This window comes from Alligator mississippiensis, chromosome 2, assembly GCF_030867095.1.
Source record: "Alligator mississippiensis isolate rAllMis1 chromosome 2, rAllMis1, whole genome shotgun sequence".
Taxonomy (NCBI): Eukaryota; Metazoa; Chordata; order Crocodylia; family Alligatoridae; genus Alligator; species Alligator mississippiensis.
Genome location: NC_081825.1, coordinates 276,480,223 through 276,503,614, shown reverse-complemented (window position 1 = coordinate 276,503,614; position 23,392 = coordinate 276,480,223). Strand labels below are relative to the sequence as shown.

The window sequence follows — 23,392 nt, the reverse complement described above, 5'->3', positions numbered from 1 at the left end:
GTATTCAAATCTATTCAGCCAGGCCTAAACAGAATTTTTTTTTTTTTAATCCCTACTGAAAGGTTGGTGTTATAAAGAAGCTTATAAGAAACAAGTCAACAAATAGTACCTCCTTGAGTTCACTTTTTTTGTTTGTGTATCTGACTCAAGGTTGTGATTATTTTTTTCTTTGTCTTGACACTGAGTGTGTGACCTGTTTCTACTGCTAATTGTTGTTTTTGCCTAACAAGTTTCTGGTTGAGCTGCATATTTGAAAACTACTTGCATCTGCTGCCAAACAAAATGGCTGAAGCTAATTACGTGTCATTGAAAGTATAAATGAAATCCTTATATGTTTGACTCTTAAATGTAGGCTTATTACATAGCTGTTTATTTTCCAAGAATGAAAAGGAAATTTGGCAAAGCCAGTTCCAAATTAGGCTTCAGCTTTAACTTTTTTTAAAGAGCCTTCATGCATATACAGCACATCCAGATACAGATTTTAAATGCATGCAAGTATTTAAAAGGATATAAAATGTTCCTTTTTATTTAACAGCATGAAACAGATTTTTTTTTCTTATTTTACTGATAACTTTGCAAAATATTTGTTGTATCAAAGTTTTTATTTAGAACAAAAATAGGCTTGCTCTTAATCTTTTTTTATATTTCAAAGTTCTCTAGTATATGCCACATTATTGTATATTAAAATAAGTTGCAGATAAGTGGGTTTTTATTGTCTGCACATGGGTTGTTAATGCTTAATATTACTGAACACTATAGTAAAGATTTTATTAAAGGAATGCTGTTATACAGTCCAGATTTCAGAAGACAAAACTTCACAAATTGGATAACGTTAGGAAATTTCCAAAGGCTGACAGCTATTGCAGAACACAGGCAGCCATGCATGTAATTTGAACAGAAGTCCTAGACAGCAAAAGATGTTTCTTGCTGAATTTGCTAGAAGAGAGGAAGTAACTTGAGTTTGTAAACTTCTAGAATTAAATATCCATTTTTTTTAAAGCATTGTGTATCAATTTGATCAATGGTAAGAGTTTTTAAGAGTATACTGTGTATGTAATAACTTGTCAGGGCTCCTTCCCTTCCTAGGGGGAAGGTGAGTAACACACAAGTCATATGCCAGGGTCAAAGCAACAAGTATAACTTTTATTGCTAGTAACAGCAAAATGGTCTAATGGCAGCAACTCTGTACAAGGGCTTACAAAACTGCTAGTGTATTGGGCTAGAGAAAAGACACTCCCCGCCCTGTCCTAAGTCATTATCTGACTTGTCTTGGGAGCCCCACCCTGTGTCCAGAGTGGTGAGATGGTCTCCTTTATTGGGTGCTTAGCCTTGTCCTTCCCCAAAGTGATTCCACCAGGGGCCTAGTTTTCATGACTTCTATACTTTCACTCCTCCAGAGCCGTTGGGTTAGACAAGAGCAGTTCCTCTTTCTAATCTTATCTAAAGAACAGCAGATGCATTAGGTCATTATCCCGTGGCTCCTAGGTTCTGCAAAGCTAACCCACCCCCCTCCCCCCGGGATGACATCTTAGCCTTGTCCCAGAACCCTTTTCGGGACGGGCTTTACATAACTGTAAGGATTAATACAGTCAGAAGAATGAAGTTCATTTTGCTATTTTATGGAAGCGCTAATTTGCTTGGGAGTAATTTGGTTACTGCAAATGAGGATCTAGGTCTTCTATTACATGTGTCAGAAACATAGCTCGCACTTTGATTTTTGCTTTGCCATTTATATAGAGGGGTGGAGCATATCCCTGGATCTGGCATTTCCTGTTGATGAAATTTGCTGCTGCCAGGACAGAACATACTGGGCACTTCTACATGAGACACTACTGTGCAGTGGTTCTTGTGCATTTATTTAGTACTTGCTTGTACTTGTATTTAGCAAGTACTAAATAAATGTGCAGTAACTGGAGTTACTTCACAGTAGTGCTAATTGAACATCTTTTAAGTGATGCTACTGCGCAGCAGCTTAATACTGTGCAGTAGCATATTAGCACTGTCCATTGTGATATGCTACTGCACAGTATTATTAGGCTGCTGCACAGTCGGTGTCTCATGCAGACATGCCCACTGTGTTTGCATCACTTTGAAGACAACGGCAAAGTATTCACATTGATAATATCTTTAAACGCAGTGCAAATATTTAACATTATTAAGGTTGGACTCTGCCTTGCAGTTTTTACAGCATAATCACGGCTCTTGGCTATTTCTTGACTGCATTAAATTTTAAAACAAGTTTAAGATTCTATTTTCATATTACACGATATAAAATCCAAGGAACTGTTAGGAAAAACTAATATAGCATCCCTATTCTGGATAAGGAGATGAATAATGTGTGTAATTTATGCCCAAAGTACTTTTTGGTTTTGCTTTGCCATTATACTGGTAATAAATTGAGAGGTATTTTTTTTAAAGAAAGGGTAGAAACTGTAAAGTGTATCAAGTTGGTAAAAACATATGTACGTTGTATCCAATTACAGTTATACCATTTCATAATTCTGTGGAGATGATACAAGTGCTGAAAAGAAACATACTCCAACACCAACATCCCCTTTTTAGACACAAGGATCAGTATCCAGAAGGGTAAAATACAGACCACAGTATACAAGAAACCCACAGACCAACATACATATCTGCACAGAACCAGCAATCACCCGAAACACACCAAAAAAGCTGTGATATACAACCGAGCCCTCAGATACCACCGCATCTGTACTGAAGAGAACACCCGGGATCGCCACCTCACCAATCTTAAAAAGGCTTTCACCCAGCAAGGACACTCCTCCAGAGAGGTAGATCGCATGTTTGAAAGAGCCACCTGGATACTACGTGAAGAACTGCTGCAGTACAGAAGAAAAACACCCACAAATCGCACACCTCTGGTTATGACCTATCGCCCATCCCTTGAATCTGTATGGAAAATCCTCAAAAAATTGCAACCCATATTAGAAAAAGACCCTATTCTTAAAAAGATCTTCCCAGAGCCACCCATCCTAGCCTTCAGACAAGCACCAAACCTCGCCAACCTCATCACCAGAAGCAAACTTCCTCAAGCCCAGAACACACCAAAAGGATCCAGACCGTGCCATGACAAGAAATGCAAAACCTGCCCCCACATCTCCACCACCTCCACTATTACTACACCCCACAACAGAGCCATCAGCATCCCTGGATCTTACAGCTGCACCTCCAGGAATGTAGTATACCTCATCCAATGCACCAAATGCCCTGATGGAAGATATGTAGGAGAGACCAGACAATAACTGCACACCAGAATGAACGCACACCGGAAATCCATCAAAGACAGAAACACCCAATTACCGGTGGGGGCACATTTCTCACAGGAGGGCCACTCTCTCTCCAATCTCTCAGTCCTGATCCTCAAGGGAAACTTACACAACACTTCCCAGAGACGAGCCTATGAGCTCCATTTCATCAACCTCCTGGATACTAGAGATCATGGACTAAACATAGACATTGGATTTTTGATACATTATAATCTGCCTGGCAGCTGACTCCCCAGCCCAGTCCCTGGCTTGTTTACTTTTCATTCCATCCAGGAAGAGCACACACCAACTGCTGAAGCTTCCTTAGCCTGACGAAGGGTTTTTGAACCCGAAAGCTTGCTGAATAACTATTCTCCAACCGTTTGGGTTGGTCTAATAAAAGATATCAAATTCACCCAAGGAACCTTGTCTGCCTGAAAAGAAACATAAAACTTTTTCAAAATGTTATGGGGAAAGTGATCAAATCTTGCTCTGGTGGGCTCATTATATGCTGCAACACTCAGTACCTCACCCTTTACTCTGAATTGGATCCTAAGGGATTGCAAAAAATTGCATGGAAATTGGTATAGAGAGGTGACTGTATACAAAAGAATGGCTGGCTCTTTCCCAATGTCCAATCTGCACACAGTGTTTGTTAGACAGACCAAAGTTCCCAGTCCAGGAACTCTTTGGCTGTCAGCCCAGACACTTAGAAGGTGGGTCATCTTTTCAATGCAAGAATTTTCAGAAGTTGGGGCTCTTGTTATACTGCAGGTGACTTTGACTCTGCTTGTGTGTTTTTGGTGTTATTTTCATGTTTAAAATAGTGGTATGTCCTTGTTCCCCCCCAGCTATACTTGGAACCAGTTTTGACTTGTGACCAAATTGGATATTTCTGCCCTGGTGGGTTCCAGACTCTATTTTCAAAAAGGAGTTAGTACATTTCAGGCTTGCTCATATCAAGAGATGTAGCACTGTCACTTAACTTCTGTGTATGTATATATACGTATTCTGTGTGCATGTACACATTTTTATGATCTGCTCTCTATGATGTATATTGGAATTTCTGTCTTGGATTCTGTTCTGAGTTTCACTAGTTCATTTCTGGTAATAAACTGTTATAAGGATATACGTAGATATGCATTTATAAAAGAATTTATTTATAAAAATGAGTTTTTTTCTTCCTGCTAGTAGAAATTCACCTCCCAGAACTTTTCTCTGCAGCTGTTAATATAAAAGTTAAAAGTAAAGCTTCCTGTTCTGTTTGAGCATCACCAACAGCTGCAAAGAAAAATAGTCTTGAATTTTTACAACTGAATGTATGCATGTTTATAATTTAACAGGTTTCTCCCCAATGTCTCTTGATTTCCCTATGCTGTTGATCATCATTTTATTGTATGAGACAGCATAATTCATCAGACGTCTCTCTGTATTGGCTGAGATGTTCAGTGAAATTGATGGGCTCATTGCAGAAAGGCTGGCTGCAGTACTAACTGCATTGGCTCAACCGAGATCAGTGGCTGCTATGGTCTTCATACTAAGTAGTGTATGTTGCATATGGGTAATGTAACTGTTCCCTTCCCCAAATCAGGAATGTTATGGGATTGTGCCATAATCCTCCAAGAAGTAGGATTTACAATGGATCATCTGATTAGTTGAAAGAATTCACTTTAGTTAATATTTACTGGGTAACATGCTCTTTTAGTTCTCATGCCTGAAAGTTTCAAAAGCTTTTGCACCCACATTTTAATGAATGTACTTAACACCAGAACACCATGAAGACATTTGCAGATCTTGCTGCATAGACTTTGGCACCAGTCTCATTTCTTGCATATGCAAGGTTTTCATTGAGGCTTTATGTGACCAAGAGATGGAAAACTTGATATATGGTGGTATCTTACTGCATAAAGGTTTGTTCCTTTGGGAAATCCTTTGGCCCTTCTGATAAGATCCTAAGCACCTTCATCTTCTGGAGACTCTACTAGAGCTTTGAGATATACAATATTTTTTCCCCCCTCCCAGGATTACACCATGAGCATCTAGCAGACGCAGAAATTAAATGGTATTGAAATCCCAGTGATCACTGATGTTGGTAGCTGTGATAGAACCTGAAATCTTGCTTAACATCTTTTATCGCTTCCCCTTTTTTCAGGGTCACTTCTCCTTGAAGGTGAAATGGTTGCTGAATAGAGAAAGAAGGAAATGAGTCTCACATGCAGATTTAGTTTCTATAAAGAAAGACGAACTTTGGGGTTGCCAAAGAAGTACTCCCCATGCCAGGCACCTTTTATTTGACATACTTTTCTGAGCACCTGTGGTCTTTGAAAGATAATTTTAAGAAGAATCTTAGTCTTGTTTGAGGGTTTACTAGACAGTAAACCAGAGGACCCAAACTACCAGCTACCAGTCAATACAAATGCAGGGAGAAGGTAGCAGAGGCACGTGTAAGGCACATGTTTGATGATGGCGCTTAATTGATTATCCAGATTGTTTACGATTGATTCTGTGTGGTGGAGAAAAGGCACAGATTTGTGGGACAGGGTGTTGTTGCAATCCTGGAATGAACATCAGCAGTGTGAGAACCGTAAAACAGTGAAGATCATAGTCTTTGTAACCTGTGGAGAGGTGGGAGAAATTGCCTTATTATATGAAAAATAGAGTTTGAGGTGGTGGATTCACAGTATGGAATAAGGGAACTTTTTCATTAGGTGCCCTGAGGTGGGGTAGCTGCCGCTTGGACCTGTGTCACTGGGCCTGTACAGCATGCCACCTTGGAGGTTAGAGAGGCCGAGGATAATCTGCTCACGTGGTGGGATGCTGAATTTCTTGAGCAGGGCTAAAAGTGGTACAGAACGTTGGTTTCTACATGCTGCTGACCTAGTAAGTGGAGATCACCCAGGGGACAAGCAAGGTGTGTTGCTAACGGGTCCTGATTCTGACCAACTTCCAGCGTTAGCCACAGAAATGAGGAATGGGCAGTGGGCAACAGGTTTCCTAGCAGCAAAGCTGTGAAGGGATTCCAAGGACAGTCCCAATTGGGGGTCCTGTTGGCATGCTTAGAGAGGGGCCAGCTGCCCAACCCTTTGACTATGCTTCCTGCTACCTCTGGGAAAGGTTTGGGGAGTGGGGTGGCAGGTCTTGGTCATGCATGTGCTGCAGCTGGGTGTCAGGTTGCATAAAGACTTGGGTGCGGGGAACAGAGCCAGTGGTGGGAGCAGGGGCCCTTTGATATATGTAGGGTGCTGTCAGGGCAATGTCTTGCCGAAGGATTTTTGTTTGTTGCTAAAGGGGAGAGAGGATCTTAGCTTGGCGTGGGTTAGCTGTAATGAGCTTAGGGGAAGCAGCTTTAACTCTGAGTGGTGCACTTCTCAGAGGGAGGTGACATGTTTGGAGGTGGGAATCTCTAGGCTGATATACTGTCCTAGGGAACGTGGGGGGTGGTCATTGTGTGCACATTCTTTTGCTGGTTTCTACACCATAACAAGGTTCTCATTTGCCAGTATCATTGGCACTTAGGGATAGCAGGGGTTTTGTTGGGCTGACTTGGTGGCAGACAGCTGAGATGTGGCCATGTTTGTTTATATGCAAGCTGATTATAATGAGCTGGTAACCTCAGTCTCCTGACTCCTAAAAAGAGAATCAGGTTTGCACAGTGATCCTACCCATGCTGGTCCTGGGCTGCCTCTGATCCTCATGTTCAATTCATTTAAGTCTCTCTTGGAATTATGATGAAACATAACTCAATACTCCTGTTTCCAGCAAGGATTATGGACAGTCTTTTGTAGAAGGAGCATGTGGTGGTTGACCTCCTCCACCTGTTTGTAATGATACTTTGGGTCTCTGGCCTTGGTCCTACACTGTTTTCTGTCACATTTGTGGCCATTTCAAGCTTGTTCATGGTGCAGTAGGTGGCAAGGTTTACAGTAGTGTGGTGTCACAGCTTGATTGCACTTTCACAACTGGTTGAGTAGCAGGCAGCACTGGGTAAGTAGACTGAAGTTTGAAAGTGGGTGGTCTATCAAAAAGGTGTTACCCTTGTGTCTGACTTACGAATGTCTGGCTCACAGGGGACCGGCCTTTAAACACCTGAGGCAGGGTCTAAAAGAGGATGAAGCTAGACTGTTCTCAGTGGTGGCAGATGACAGAACAAGGAGCAATGGTCTCAAGTTGCAGTAAGGGAAGTTTAGGTTAGATATCAGGAAGAATTTTCTTACTAGGAAGGTAGTAAAGCGCTGGAACAGGTTACCCAGAGAGGTGGTGGAAGCTCCATCCTTGGGAGGTTTTCAGAACCCAGCTAGACAGAGCTTTGGCTGAGATGATCTAACTGAGGATGGTCCTGCTTTGAGCAGGTGGTTGGACTAGATGACCTGCTGAGGTCCCTTCCAACCCTAACTTTCTATGATTTTTACACTTTACGTAGAACTGCATCAGTAATAATGATTTGGAAAAAAAAGTATTCTTTTGGAAGCAAAACTGTCTCTCAAAATGACTTTAAAGTGTGTGTGTGTGTGTGTGTATCTATATATATCTTGAAAATATACTTTGTGCTAATGCAGTGGCTTCCAACCTGTGATCTGCAGACAATGTCTAAGGGGTGCATGAAAGATAACTATGAGCAATCAAACGTATGTGAATACCCACACTTATAATTCAGAGGGGTCCGTACCTTCATTTGAAATTTTTTAGGGATCCGCAAATGAAAAAAGGGTTGAAAACCCCTGTGCTAGCAAATGAGGTTTTTTTTTCCACCTAACTTACTGCAAACAGTTGTTTAAAACACAGGAATTTATTGTCTTTTTTTCAGAAATGGAGGAACAGAGTGCTGGATCTGAGGCTGACGGTTTATAAAGGATTATGGGATTATACACTAAAGAGACAGCAGGTGGAATGCCTGAATGACTGAAGAAAATGGGTGCTAATGCATCTAACTACCCTCATTCGTGTTCCCCAAGGGTAGGGGGAAACTCACAGGCACAACAGACATTCATAGGTAACTTTTTCAATTCTCCTGTCACTTTTTTTTGACATTTGCTAGATGGTAAATACAGTGAACTCTGATTGCTTGCAATATTGGTCATGTTATGGAAAGCCTCTTATTTTCTAGATGACCAGTTTTGATTCTGTTCAGGTTCAACAGTGCATGAAATTTGATACTGTCTGATAACTTTTTGGCCTATGTGAATTAAGAGTTCATTTGCCCAGTTCCTAATAAACGAATGTCATGTTGTAACATTCACTGTTGTAGTAGACCCCAAGGTTCCCTCTAAGGTGTGCGCGTGTGCAGCCATGCGAACTAAAAGTGTGGCTGCACACAGCATTTTCAAGGCCGTGCATCAGCAGAGGTGGGGGTGGGAGCCTGGTGCAGGCTCTGCTGGCTCCGGGGAAGTGCTCCACTCTCCCTCATCAGGGCCACAGAGTGGAGCACTTCCCTGGAGCTGGCGGAGCCTGCACCAGCCCCCCACCCCAGCCTCCACCTCTGCCACGCCTCACCTCACCTCGGGGAAGAGCCACTGTCTGGCCTAGTGAGGCTCCGCTGGCTCTGGGACACTGCTCCCTCCCCTGCATTGCCTCAGGGAGCGAGGAGGCATGTGGCGTCAGGGCCAGGGAGCGGAGCAGTGTCCCAGAGCTGGCGGAGCCTCACTCAGGGCAGGCAGCAGCTTCTCCCGGAGGTGAGGCAAGGCAGGAATGGAGGCTGGGGCGGGGGGCTGGCACAGGCTCTGCCAGCTCTGGGGAAGTTCTCCGCTACCCGGCCCTGATGTGGGGGAGCGGAGCACTTCCCCGGAGCCAGCGGAACCCATGCCAGCTCCCGGCCCCCAGCCTCTTGGCTCTGGCCCCTGGCTCCAGCCTCTGACCCCCAGCCTCTCGGCTTCAACCTCCAACCCCTCAGCCCCCTTCAATAAGTGTCCCACGCTGGACCGAGGCAGCCCGCTCACAGACCGCTACTCCTTAGAGGGAACATTGGTAGACCCTTTCAGCCATTTCAGCTATCCATGTCAACAGTCCCATTTGAAAAATGGTCTCTAACTTAATAATTATGTCCACTAGTTTTCATGCTGTTTCATCAGAGCTCTGTACCGCATATTTTAATAGAAAAAAAAAAGTGTAATTCCATTCTTCAAGCTTTAAAAATGCTGGCATTCCTATTGTGTCCCTTTCTTTTCTGATTAACTTAATAAGTACTTTGTCTTAACTTCCACCTTTTCCACTGCAAACTATATCAGCTCTATTAATCTGAGCAAGATACTTTCCCCTCACTCCAAAAGACTAAACCTTCTTGATTCTTATTTCTCAGTTCATTCATGTAGTGTCATAGGTACTTAGAATTGGTAACTGAACAGTCAAATCAACTGAGCAATGAAAATAAGATCAGTGAACCAAGCAGAAGTTCATTCTGAAAAGAAAAAGCTAGTTGCCCTAAAAATGTTGTAGGAATTTTGCTGATGCTATTAATTGTATTTGGAAGGTGCATGGATACTTGGGTCTTTAACAGTAGACTCATGATGCATGCTGGCATATGGTATTTCATCTTTAAATTTTTTAGGGACCCACAAATATGCACTGAGATTTAAGCTTAAGAACGTCAAAGGAGACTAAAGAAACAAAACAGCCAGATTCTAGAGAGAGTTAGGTACCCAAATCTTAAGCATCTCTAATCCCAGCCAGAAAACCCAAGGTACCATGATGACGCATGCTATATAGGAATAATAGACATACGAATAAAGATGATTACCATTATGGCTATCCATCTCTCTTTTTTTGTATCCTTGACTGTCTCTGTTTACAAAATTCTTTTTTTATTTCCCTTTCTTTCTTTGCCTTTTTCTGTCTTGATTCATATTTCTCAGTTCATTCATGTAGTTTCATAGGTACTTAGAATTGGTAACCGACACAGCAGTACTTCTCAGAATAGGTGTTTATTCTTAGAAGCTAGTTCTCTCTTAATTGGCTGACTGTCTGTGAAAGATGTTTCAGAATCATGACACTATTTACTTGCTTAAAATACAAGGGCTAGATTTGTAATTGATGTAGTGTGCTCTAGCCTTTTTACTACCAGGACCTAAGTTCAAATCATGGCTTTCTGACATGACTTCTTAACCTTTTTAAAACTTAATATTGTTGTCACCACTTAAGCCAAGTGTGTGTATTTAGATGTAGGTCCATGTTGGCAAAGCAGGTGAAGACTTTTCATAACATCTGTTCCTGCATCTCTATTAACTTCAGGCAAATTCAGTGTCACTAAAGACAACCTATAATAGCAGCAATTCTAGTTTGGGATTGTTTTTGTTTAGTGTTTATTCTTTGGCACTGCTTTGACAGAACAAAATATTTTCAAGTTTTAAGCATTACGTTATCAACTTTATGAATGATTTTGCAAAATTCAGAATAAGGATCTCATACCATTTTTAGTAGGACCTCTGTCTGTGGCATGTTTCTGTTTTGTTTTGTTTTTTAGCACAATTCTGTAATTCTTTTTTTTAAAGCTATAGGGATGTGAAGGACTAGACAAGTTCCATTATTCTTTATAAAGTGCCAGTATAGTTTCTTTGGGCAGTTGTCTGTTTCTTGAAAATATTTATCTGTTCAAAGATGCACCTGGGCTGTGGAGCATGAAAGTACTATTGTCACTTTAAAATAAACAGCATTTTAACAGTTCACTGTATCTCTGGAGAAAATAAGTTTTTCATTTCCCTCTTCTACATCCTAAAAAAGAAAAAGTCAAATGAGCATAGGGGAGACATGCTCTGAAAAGTCTTCTTTAACTGGTATATGCTGAACTGCTAACTGCTTTGAATTCAAAATTGTCTCATTGATGCATCTGTATTTTAAGGGTCTTGCTTTTGCCAATGGTAGAAAGCTGAGTGGTGAAGTATTAAAGGCACTATTATCAGTCTATTGAAATAAATACCAACTTTCCTTGCATCAGGTTAGGGGTGCCAAAAATATGGACTGAAGATCGTATCTTTTGACATCACTTAACAGTACCACTGTTCACAATACTGCTGGAGGTGGGTCCAGACATAGCTTTCAAAGCTCCTCATAGTCCGGATCCAGCCCATGAGGAGCCGCCCTTGTGTATGGGTTCAGCCCAGGGGGCCTAGGGAGTTTGACACTCCTGCTTTAGTTAATGCATTAGTATTAATTTTAACTAAACCCTATAGATTGTAACTGGTACAAACTGACTTGAACCATATTTTGGTTTTGACTAAGGTGCAAGTATTATCTTATGGCAGTTGGTAGAAAAAAGTAAGGGTGCAAGATGTCCTGGCCTGTGTTTCTTATGAATAATAGAATATGAATATATTTTATCTTGGAGCCTGAAGATCATGAACCATCAAATACAAATATTCATATCCTTGTTTGTGATGCCTGCCTGTTCTTTCCACTAAAATGTTATTTCTATCATGTAATTATTTATATAGTGCAGTAAGTGGAGTGGCATTTTATGGATAGAAAATAAAGCTTGGACCAGATTTCTGGTCATGTCTAATACTGATAGTAGAAGTAGAAATGTTACATTGGGGAGATTAGTGAATAAATTGGGGCAGGGAGGGTGTTTTTGTTTCCAGTGAATTATTCAGTGAACTCTGCATTGCACTTAAGAGTTGTCATAACCTTTTTTTATTATTTAAACTCGTCTTGGCATAAGTATACTTGTCAGTCAAACTGAACAGTCTGTACATTTTTCTGGTCTGATAGAATTTAAACTAACGTGGATAGAATGATGGAACAGAGAAAGATGCTTTCTTCTTCCTTGAGCTATTATCAGTTAATGAGTTGCAGAAACAATAGCTATAATTCCATAAAAAACCACCAGGTAGGGTTTTAGTTGCCTCATTCTAACAGATATATTGTGGTTGAACAGCTATCCAGGACAGAACTGAGTAACAAACAGTTTTATAGAAACTATCCTTTGATTTGTTTCTACAGTGTGTACCAGGCCATAAAATGGCTCTGAACAGGGCTTGTGTTTTCACAGTTCATGTGACTTCATCTGATGTCGTATTTCTGGTATTCAACTGATGATACAGCATTTTGACAGACTAATGTCAATGTTGTAACATCACTGTTCCTCAAGCCCGCTTAAAATAGTAAAGCTCTAAGAAAATTTACGGTAAAAATAGAGACCACAAACTTCAAGGTGCTTTTGGGTCTGGTGGTAGTGTTGTTTTTTTGTTGTTTTTTTTCTCAATTTGCAAATTCATATAAAACTTCTACTCTTAAATTTGTGCTAAACATTGAATATTATTACTATAAACATACAAATACTGTTCTACAAAAATGGTTACAAAAATTGTGGATCCTTGTTTGTAACAGTTAAGAGAAGCTCTGATGGTATGATGAAGGTGAGTGTGCTGTTCCTGGCTAGGCTTGACAGCTTTGTTTTTTCCCACATGCCATTCGGAAGAAAATAATCTTTCTTGAAGAAAGATACATTTTTTCTTAATCTATATAGTCTGCTTTGTACCACATCCATATTTGCCTTTACAGTTGGTTCAGAAAGTTGAACCTTGTACATAAAAAGGTAAGTGGAGGGTTGATTGCACAAAAATTTTTAATCAATTATTTCCTTCATTTTGATTAGCATATCTTGCTATTCTGTCACAGACCCTTCTGCATCATACCCTCAGAGTCCTGAGTTTTTTCTCCTCATTGTCCTGCTATTTGTCCCAAGGAACAGATCAGGGTTTGCCCTCTGATTAACTCATTATCCCTGCAAGCCTCATCACCACTGCCCTTACACAGGACCCCATGGCGACAAGCAAGGAATCTGCCAGCTCCAGGTAGTTCCTCCTGAGTTGTTAGAATTTTCAACTTTGAGGTTCCCCTTTCCATAGACTGGGTTAGCCTGGACTATTACTTGCTCCAAGATCACTCTTTACCACAGGTAGTTAGTAAGGAGGCAAAACAGTAAAAGGATTTATCCTATGGGCCAGCGATGTCAAACCCATCTGTCCCTAGATCAGGCCTACAGACTGGCCCTGCATGCCAGACCCAACATATGTCCTGGAGTAGCACTTGTCATCTGGTAGCTGCCCTTTCTATAGAGACCAAAGTAAAAAAAAAAAAAAAAAAGCATTAAATATTTCAGCTTCCATGCATCGTCTGATTAGATTGCCTTCTGCATTCCATGAGGGACCTCTGGATTCTCTCGTCTTCCTCTTACTTTTGACATTTGTAGAATCTCTTTTTATTGCCTTTTTGTGTCCTTTGCCACTTGTGTCATGCTTTAGCCATCCAAATTTTGTCCCAGTATGCCTGCATGATTTCTTATACTCTTCCCTAGTACTGTGACCATGTTTCTACATGTAGGATTCCTTTTTGAGTTTCAACTCCATTGAAGAATCATAGAAAGTTAGGGTTGGAAGGGACCTCAGGAGGCCATCTAGTCCAACCACCTGCTCAAAGCAGGACCATCCTCAACTAGATTATCTCAGCCAAAGCTTTGTTTAGCTGTGTTTTGAAAACTTCCCAAGGATGGAGCTTCCACCACCTCTCTGGGTAACCTGTTCCAGTGCTTTACTACCCTCCTAGTAAGAAAATTCGTCCTAATATCTAACCTAAACTTCCCTTGCTGCAACTTGAGACCATTGCTGCTTGTTCTGTCATCTGCCACCACTGAGAACAGTCCAGTCCAGCTCCATCTTCTTTTAGACCCTGCCTCAGGTAATTTGAAGGCTGGTTCCCTCTCAGTCTTCTCTCCTCTAGACTGAATAAGCCCAGTTCCCCCAGTCTTTCCTCAGAAGTCATGTCCCCCAGCCTCCTCACCACTTCTGTCACCCTCCTGGACTCTCTCCAATTTGTCCCCATCCTTTCTGTAGTGGGAGGCCCAAAACTGAACACAGTACTCCAGTTATGGCCTCACCAGTGCTGAATAGAGGGGAAGAATCACTTCCCTTGACCTAGTGGCAACACACCTACCAATGCAGCCCAGTATGCCATTAACCTTGGAAACAAGGGCGCACTGCTGGCTCATATTCAGTTTACTGTCCACTGTCACACCCAGGTCCTTTTCTGGAGAGCTGCTGCCCAGCCAGTCAGCCCCCAACCTGTACTGGTGTACAGGATTGTTCCGTCCTAAGCGCAAGACTTTGCACTTGTCCTTGTTGAACCACAGGAGATTCCTTTTGGCCCAATCTTCCAATTTATCTAGATCACTGAACCCTAGCCCTACCCTCCAGTGTATTTACTATTCCCCCTAGCTTGGTGTCATCTGTAAATGGGTTGAGGGTATACTTTATGCCATCTTTCAGGTTGATGAAGACAAATTTAACTGGCCAACTCCCTCAGCCCCCCATAGACTTGTACGCATCCATATTTTCTAAGTAGTCCCTAACCTGTTCTTTCACCACTGTTGGCTCCTCACCTCCTGCCCAAACTGTGCTGCCCGGTGCAGTAGTCTGCTAGCTGACTTTGCCCGTGAAGACTGAGGTGAAAAAGGTATTGAGCACTTCTGCCATTTCTACATCCTCTGTTACTAGGCTGCCTCCCCCATTCAGTAAGGAACCCACACTAGCCCTGATCTTCCTCTTGCTACCAACATACTTATAAAAACCCTTCTTGTTACCCTTCACATTCCTTACTAGCTGCAACTCCAGTTGTGTTTTGGCCTTCCTGACTTCATCCCTGCATGCCTGAGCAATGCTCTTATACTCCTCCCTATTTATTTGTCCAAGTTTCTACTTCTTATAAGCTTTCTTTTTGTGATTTAGTTGACTAAAGAGTTTCCTGTTAAACCAGGCTGGTCTTCTGCCACACTTGCTGGTCTTCCTGTGTATCAGGATGGTTTGTTCCTAAACTCTCAGTAAGGCTTTAAAGTACAGCCAGTTCTTCTGGACTCTTCTCCCTCTCAGCCTGGCTTCCCAGGGGATCCTGCCCATAAGTTCCCTGAGTGAATTGAAACCTGCTTTTCTGAAGTCCAGGGTCCTTACTCTTCTGCTCTCCATCCTTCTTTTCCTCAGGATCCTGAATTCAATCATGTCACAATCACTGCTGCCCAAGTTGCCATCTACTACTACATTCCCCACCAATCTTTCCATGTTTGTGAGCAGCCAGGCAAGAAGAGCACATCCCCTAGTTGGTTGCTTCAGCACTTGTACCAGGAAGTTGTCTCCAGTACTCTCCAAAAACTTCCTGGATTGTCTGCACATTGCTGCATTGCCCTCCCAGCAGGGGTCAGGGTGATTTGAAGTCCCCCATGAAAACCAGTACCTGTGATTGGGAAATTTCCGCTAGTTGTTTGAAGAAAGGCTCATCCACCACTTCCTCTTGCTCTAGTGAACTATAGCAGACCCTCACTACAACATCACCCTTGTTACTTTTCCCCCCTGACCCTAACCCAGAGACTCTCAACAGGCCTATCTCCAGCTTCATACTGGAGCTCTGAGCAATCATATTGCTCTTTTACATAAAGAGATTGCTGTCTCTTTAGGTTGGTCTCCTACTGCACTTCCCATTCTTTCTTTGCATCGGGATAGCTTGCTCTTGTGCCTTGAAAGCAGGAAAAACAACTGCACAATAGCAAAGGTGTCTGAGAGAAATAGCCCATTAACCAAAGGAGTGTCAGAGGTCCCAGCAGAGAAATTGTTGGAGGATATTGAGACTTGTAAGGAATTAGGACAGTGCTAATGGGAGAGGCAGGATTGGACTGGCTTGGAAGTATTTTAATGGCTGTCTGGCGAGGTGGTCATCAGGGTCTTTGGATTGTCTCAGGTTGGGATGAGTCCATGTCCCTAGCAGTCAGAGCTGCCAGGATCAGCAGGAAGATTGATATCTGAAAATACTGGCAGGTCTCTCTGAAGGATTAGTTGATAATCAGATGCGAAGATAAGAAACTTTACTTGTCTCTCGTTCTGTCTTCAAACTTATGGTCAGTTTTTCTTGTATTTTTTTTTCTCCTATATAATAAATCCTTTTGTTGTTTTGTCTACTTACTGAATTCCTGTAGAAAGAGTGTTCTCTGGGTGAGTGATATTCCAAGCTAACCTATTCTTTGGAAAGGGAGACCTAAAAGTCTTTTACAACCACAGGGAAACTTCCTAGAGCTGGCAGAGATTACTCAGATACAGATGTGGGGTCCTGTGTAAGGACAGTAGAGCTGAGGCTTGCAGGAATAAGGAGTTATACCAGAGCAAACCCTGGTTTTGTCTGTGGGATAAACAGCAGGACATCAGGAGAAATGTGGCACTCTGGGATGGTATGCCACAGATGGGTTTGATACCCACTTTTCAGTAGCTTAAGTTTTGAAATTTATCAAAACATCTGTTTTTGGCTTGGGTGGAGTCAGAAAACTGCATTGTATTTGTAAATTTGGGTTAGATACTTAAACTTATCTGTGCTTAAAAAGTAGTTTAAATACAGCTCCCAATTTCTGTCTGTTCTCTTCTCAATTGTCAAGTTGCTTTGCTGTATACAAGGCAGGTGAAGACCCTTTAATAGTGAGGGGGAAGGCTTCAAAACAGTACAGTTGTAAAACGTCATTAGGTATTTCCACTTGATTACACGCTTCTGACTCCAGTGTCCAGAATTGCGTAGTCATATCATGATCCCATTGGGGTTGGTCTTGAGTGAATTGAAAGTGGAAGTATATCTAAAACTGAAAACACCAAGTGAAGAAGAAAATCCACTTAAAAGCTTTTCTGCTTCTATATTTAATAATAGCCTTTTTCTGTGCAAAGAATGTTTTCATGAAAATAGATTTAATTCATCTAATGTTTACTTCTCATATTAAGTCTCTGAATCCATCATCATAGAAAGGTTTCTCTGACGTAACTTTGTGAGGAATGATTTTTTTTTAATAAATTATGTTTTCCTGTAAACATCTTAGTTCAAGACCAAATAGAGTGACATAAAGCAACATGTGCCATGCATTGTTTTACATGAGCATGTGCATGGACTGTTGTTTCTGGTTATTTAAGAGTCCCATCTAATATGTTGGAAACTTTATTTTATTGATGAACGTAGAATATGTTTTTGCTTTTTTTTTTTTTTTCCGAATCAGTGGCGAGTTACCTTCCTTTCTTTCTCTCTCACCTTCCATTTTTGTTCTTTGTTTTCCATCTTTTCTCTTATCCCTCTTTAAATAACTGTTTGACTGGGAACAGATAGATGTTCCTATTGGAGGTGCACTGATATATCAGTCCATATTGGATCAGCACTGAAAGGAAAATTGACATTTTTGGCAATTGGCTTTTTTTGGCCAGTGTAACCAGTAATGTCACCGATTTAAATGTCGCACATATGTGACCAGGAATGTAGCCTGACAGCTTGGGGAGCAGCATCTGGCTGGTAAGTCTGTTGTGGGAGAAGGGGTGTGGGGGTGCAGATTGAGGCCCCCCCAGGGAGGAAGGGAGTGGGCTGGTGCGGGGCCAGGTGCTGCCCAGCTTGAGTGGGGCGGGGTGCAGGATGGAGCTGTGGGTGGCTTGTCCATGGGGGCACAGGGATGAGGGGAGGCATGGGGGGCATGTGCGCCCCCCCCCCCCCCCCCCCCCGCAGATTTATGCACAGGGCAAGGGTGGGCTGCCTGCTGCAGGGCCAAGGGCTGCACAAGCCTCTTTTTGGCAGCAGGGCTGGGCTGGGGCTGCACTCAAGGCAGGTGGTGGTGCTCCGAAGGAGGGCTGCAAGAGGGCTATGGCAAATTTTTGGAGAGGCCATAGCCCACCCAATAGCCCCCCTCCCAGGGCCACCATCACCACCCACCCTCCCCCTGCAGCCCAGCCCCCTTCCCTCCCTTGCCACCAGGAAGCAGCCGGTGCAGCCCCTGGCCCTGAGCCCGCAGTGGGCAGCCTGCCTTCACCCTGCACACACATCCAGGGGGGCCCATGTCCCCTGTGCCTCTCCTGGAGGTAGACACAATGGTGGGGAGCCCCCCTGCACGCCCTGGACGAGCTGCCCATGGCTCTGTCCTGCACCAAGCCCCAACCCGGCTGGGAAATACCCACCCTTGCCCCAGCCCCACTCTCTCCCTCCCCATGGGTGCCTTGAACTGCTTCACCTCCACCCCAACTTACTGGCTGGACACTGCTCTCCAAGCTGCCAGACTGCATATCGGCTTTCGGATTGTTATTAACGAGCCATATAGGCCAATAATTGGCCAAAAAAGCTTGAATTGGTGCACCCATAGTTCCTATAGTGTTTAACATGTATAAAGATGCCAGAGGTACAACACTATAAAGTAGAGAATGGGATTAGTTTGAAAACTAGGAAGTCTGTTTTTATTTGACATGGTTCAGGACATGCTCAAGCTTTAAAAATAGTCCACAATTTTGTCACTTTCTGTCATCTTATGTAATTTACAATGACATTTGAAACTTTTACAGCTATTTTCTGTTGACTCGGCCCTGACTTAAATGTACATATGTAAGCTAAGCCAGTCAGAATTGTCTAGTTTCAGTAGATATGGGATAGAAGTCATTAAATATGTACAAAGAGAAGTAGAAGATTAAATAAGACAATAATTTTTATCGTTTATTTACTTGGAAATCTGACTAGAGCCTATTTTAAAACCTGGCTGAAAAAGAAGGGATAATAGCCTAACTGATAATCTTTATCTAACCAAACACACCACTGTCAGTGTTAAGCTCTTGTGTTTAATTAAGTATTTAACCACAATACTTTTTCCATTTTTTTTTTTCAGGAACGTCATCCTACTCTCATCAAGGCTATGGTTGTGAATCAAAACTCTATAGCCTTGACCATGGCCAAGAGAAACCTCAAGACAAGAAAAAGAAAACCTCCGGTCTTGCCACCCTCAAAAAGAAATTTATTAAGCGAAGGAAATCTAGCCGATCTGCAGATCATGCCAAACAGATGCGAGAGCTCCTCGCGGGCTGGGATGTCAGAGATGTCAATGCATTAGTAGAAGAATATGAGGGAACCTCAGCCTTAAAGGAACTTTATCTACAAGCCAATTTGGCAAGACCAGAAACCAGGACGCTACAGAAAGACATGGCTGATCTGTATCAGTACAAGTACTGTACTGATGTGGACTTAATATTTCAAGAAACTTGCTTCCCTGTGCATCGTGCGATATTAGCAGCAAGGTGTCCATTTTTTAAGACGCTGCTTTCTTCCTCACCAGAGTATGGTGCAGAGATAATAATGGACATTAACACAGCTGGCATAGACATGCCTATGTTTTCTGCTTTGTTACACTACCTTTATACAGGAGAGTTTGGGATGGAGGATTCAAGATTCCAAAATGTTGATATCCTTGTGCAGCTTAGTGAAGAATTTGGAACACCAAATTCCTTGGATGTTGATATGCGTGGGCTGTTTGATTACATGTGTTATTATGATGTGGTTCTTAGCTTCTCGTCCAACTCTGAATTGGTTGAAACTTTTGGTGGAAGTCCAAACTGCATAGATGAAGAGCTCAGAGCTCACAAAGCTATTATTTCATCACGGTCCCCATTTTTCCGACACCTACTGCAGAGGAGGATACGAACTGGTGAAGAAATTACTGATCGAACTCTACGGACTCCAACTAGAATTATACTGGATGAATCTATCATACCAAAAAAATATGCTAAGGTCATTTTAAACTGTATGTATACAGATGTGGTGGACCTTTCGGTTTTGCACTCCAGTCCCTCAGTGGGGAGTCTAAGTGAAGTTCAGGCTCTTGTAGCAGGAAAACTAAACATGACTAGGGCTGAAGAAGCTATGGAGCTTTACCACATAGCGCTGTTCTTGGAGTTTAACATGCTTGCTCAAGGTACGTAGTATTTCGTTCACTTCCAAATAAGTGATATTTCCTAAACTTGAATGCAAGCCTAAATTGCTGCTTTTATGTGTTTGTTTTTTTTAATAGTGTTTTCTTGATTGCACTTAGCACTAAATAAGAGCTGGCATTTTTCAAATCTCAACATGCTTTACAAAGATAGCGGATGAGTAGTATCTCCATTTTATGTATAAAGAAAGTAAAGTGCAGAGAACCAAAGCCATTTTCCCCAGTGCGCCATGGTAAGCCAGTGAAAAATGCTCTAGTCAGTCTTCCATGTTGTTTTCCATAAGTCACCTTATTTTAGCTAAGAACTTAAATACTTATTGTATGCCTAAGTGGTAACAATGCAGGTGTACAAGTGAAACACGATGGGAGATTCTGTATTCAAAGTTTCTCCTTTTATACAACATTAATGATTAAGTGGGCATTTGCTTTGGAGATGCTCATTTGCAGACACAACTTTAAAAATCCAGCAAAGTAATTTTTGAATGTTTGTTTTTAATCCAGTCTGTTTAAGGTGGGGCAAAACAGTGGCTTTGGCCCTCTGTGGGTTTTGTTTACAGTATAAAAAGATGGCATTCTGAGTGCAAGGAGAACCAGCATCTCAGGAACAAAACCAGACATCTTATGAACAGCCCTCTGAGCAGTTTGCATGAGCATAAGTGCTAAACTGGAGTGGCAGGGAGGGGAATGGGGATGAGAAATAGAAGCTCTGGCAATGAATGGAGTGGTCTGCTAGTTAAACAGCTGCATGGCAGTGTCAGCTGCATACATGCTGCAGGAGGGCTTCCTGTACTTACCATTGTGCAGCTGGTGGAGATTTTGGTTTTAAGATGACATGGGAACAGCTGTGGATCTCTGAGTTGGAACCCACTGCGTCTGAGACCGTCCGTCTGCTATTCCAGTCTGTTGGTACCAGGATGCATAGTGTGTTGGTTTTAGACGTGAAAGAGAGAAAGTTAACTCTTTGATCTTCCTGCACTTCACTTGTACGTTCCTATTTAAACTTGTGTATAAAGTTAAACAGTAATTTATATTTATACCACATATCTCCCGGTTTGATGCTCCTCAGCTACCTAGGGGAGTGCTACTTCCAGGCAGTGCCTCAAGGTACTAGTCCCTCTCCCTCTGCCTGCTCTGCCACCTCTTGGTTCCTGCTGGGGCACCATGCAACTTCCCTCCTGTCTTCCTTGCCAGACTGTGCCCTACCCAACACTAAATAATAACCAGTAAGCTATAACCAGTTATCACTGGGCTTATTGGCTAAACAATTAACCATTTAACCATTCATATGCCTAGTGACTGGTGATTTTTTTTGGTGGTCTTGTGGGGGATGTATGTTCCCAAAGTAAAACACGTTAAGGGACATAATCTTCAGAAAAGAGTTTTAGGGCCCTTTACTATATCTCAAACAGGGCCTCTAAACTTACTAGTTGCTCTTTTGAAATCTTGACTAAGCTCTCTTTCATGGTTTTACTTCAGGGGGTGGAGTCAGCATGGCGCAGTGGATGAGAGATCTGAGTTCTTAGGAGAGCAGGAGCATGGCTTTGAGAGAATCACCTTTTGCCTCCCCATCTGGAAGTGGGAAATGACAGTGTGAAAGCATTCCCTAAAATGAAATGCACTGAGACTTCTATAAACACCTATACTGCCTCTTCAATAGTTGGAATTAATTTAGTGTAAAGTTTCTGGTATGTCTGCAAAAGAATACCAGAAAATATACTTGTCTATGTAAATGACGGAAGAAGTAGAAACAGGAAGACTAAAGCTCATAATTGAGACTGAAGGAAAGACAAGATCATGTAGTCTGTTAAGGTTGTCAATTTGGGTGTCTGGCTATGTAAATTATGCAAGATAGATTACATGATTGCTGTGGATTATTGGGGAATTTAAGATTAATTTAAAACTTTTAAATTGATATGGACACATTGGGTAATGAAACAACAGAATATTTGAGCTATTTTTCAGCTTTCGGTAAACTTTTCAAATCAGTCGAAAGAAAGCTGAAGGCTAGTTTGTTCCAGTTAGATTTATGAGATGTCACCACAGGGTGTGGATGTACATATATTTGGAGTTTTTTCAAAAGGGCAACAGCTGCTACATCCTAAAAGTTGTGAAAACCGTTCCAATTTAAATACTGCTTCATGAAAGAAAAAATATGGAATGAATAAATGATATGAAGCGAAATATCACTAGAAATATTTGGGCAATGTTTCTGTCACTGTAGCTCTATGGAATGAATGATGTTTATGATGGAAATGAAAATGCCTTCAGGAGCACAACTTTGTTCTTTTGTCAGGGTCTGAGAAGTCTGTTCACCAGTGAGGAGTGGGATGCTGCTTCACAAAGGGAGCTGGGGTTAAGAGCCATCAGCACATGCAGAATTTAAACTTTCAGTGTTAAATATGTCTGGCCCTTCTATCTGATAGTGCAGAGCTGTCTTCCTCAGGTTTCAAAAGCTCTTCTATATCTGTATGCTCTGGTGAGGGTAGGTTTGGGTCTAACCAACTCTTTAGTTTGTGGTTGATGTTACTGTATCTGCAATCTGTTTGTTTGAATTCTGTATGCTGCCATGTTGTATGCAGCTACTCCTTGCTTAACGTCGTAGTTACGTTCTTGAAAAATGCGACTAAGTGGAACGATGTTAAGCAAATCCAATTACATCACAGTAGTTACCTACTAGCAGGCAGCGGCCAAATAACTTTTATAACCAAACGTTGTGCGACTTTAGACGAGTATGTTCTGTAATAGATCAGTGACGTAATAACAAAACAATGTTAACTGGGATGACGTTAAGTGAGGAGTACCTGTATTGTATGGGACCTCTATATGGGAAGCATCTCATATTGTCCTGTTGACAGAGATGGGATACTAGACCAGTTATTGGTCTCATCTGCTGTGACAATATCTATATGCTTATCTGAGGCGCCCTATAATGTGCTGATTTTGACATGAAGATACAGCACATGGCAGGCTGAGCATTTGTGGCAGTTAGGAGCCACCCAAGAATAGTAGCATGTAGCAGCCACAAGGGTATCTAATCTCTTGGAAGGTGGAGGAGGAGGAGGGGAAGAACGTTTTTGGGGGTTGGTAGATAAAGTACAAAGCCCTATTGTTGAGGCCTCCATCTAAGAGCTCCTTTCCTGTCAGTCCATTTCCAGTGCTGTCTAATATTGGTCAGGCATTGCACAGATATAATTCAGGGCCTAATTTGTCTCATGGAAACTTGATACTGATGAGGCATAAAAGATTGTAGCTTGGACATTCAGATCCTAGTTCATATTCAGGCAATTTCAGAGAGAAAAAAACCCCATAATTTTATTTGTAAACTGGCAGATGTGAGATGGAATTCGGTGAGACAAGAAACATGCAGCTCGGTGTCACTTTTCAGAAGAGTTCT

The 23,392-nt window shown here is 42.0% G+C and overlaps 1 protein-coding gene across 1 annotated transcript in view; it reads left to right on the top strand.

Moving 5' to 3' along the window:
• The window catches only part of BTBD7 (BTB domain containing 7), a 91,267-nt gene that overhangs the window by 24,411 nt on the left and 43,464 nt on the right, over positions 1–23,392 (top strand). Inside the window, exons 2-3 of the mRNA XM_006275415.4 lie at positions 8,074–8,259; positions 18,904–19,983. Of these exons, the coding sequence (XP_006275477.1) occupies positions 8,178–8,259; positions 18,904–19,983 (1,162 nt within the window). The 5' untranslated portion in view covers positions 8,074–8,177. The remainder of the gene's footprint in view (positions 1–8,073; positions 8,260–18,903; positions 19,984–23,392) is intronic.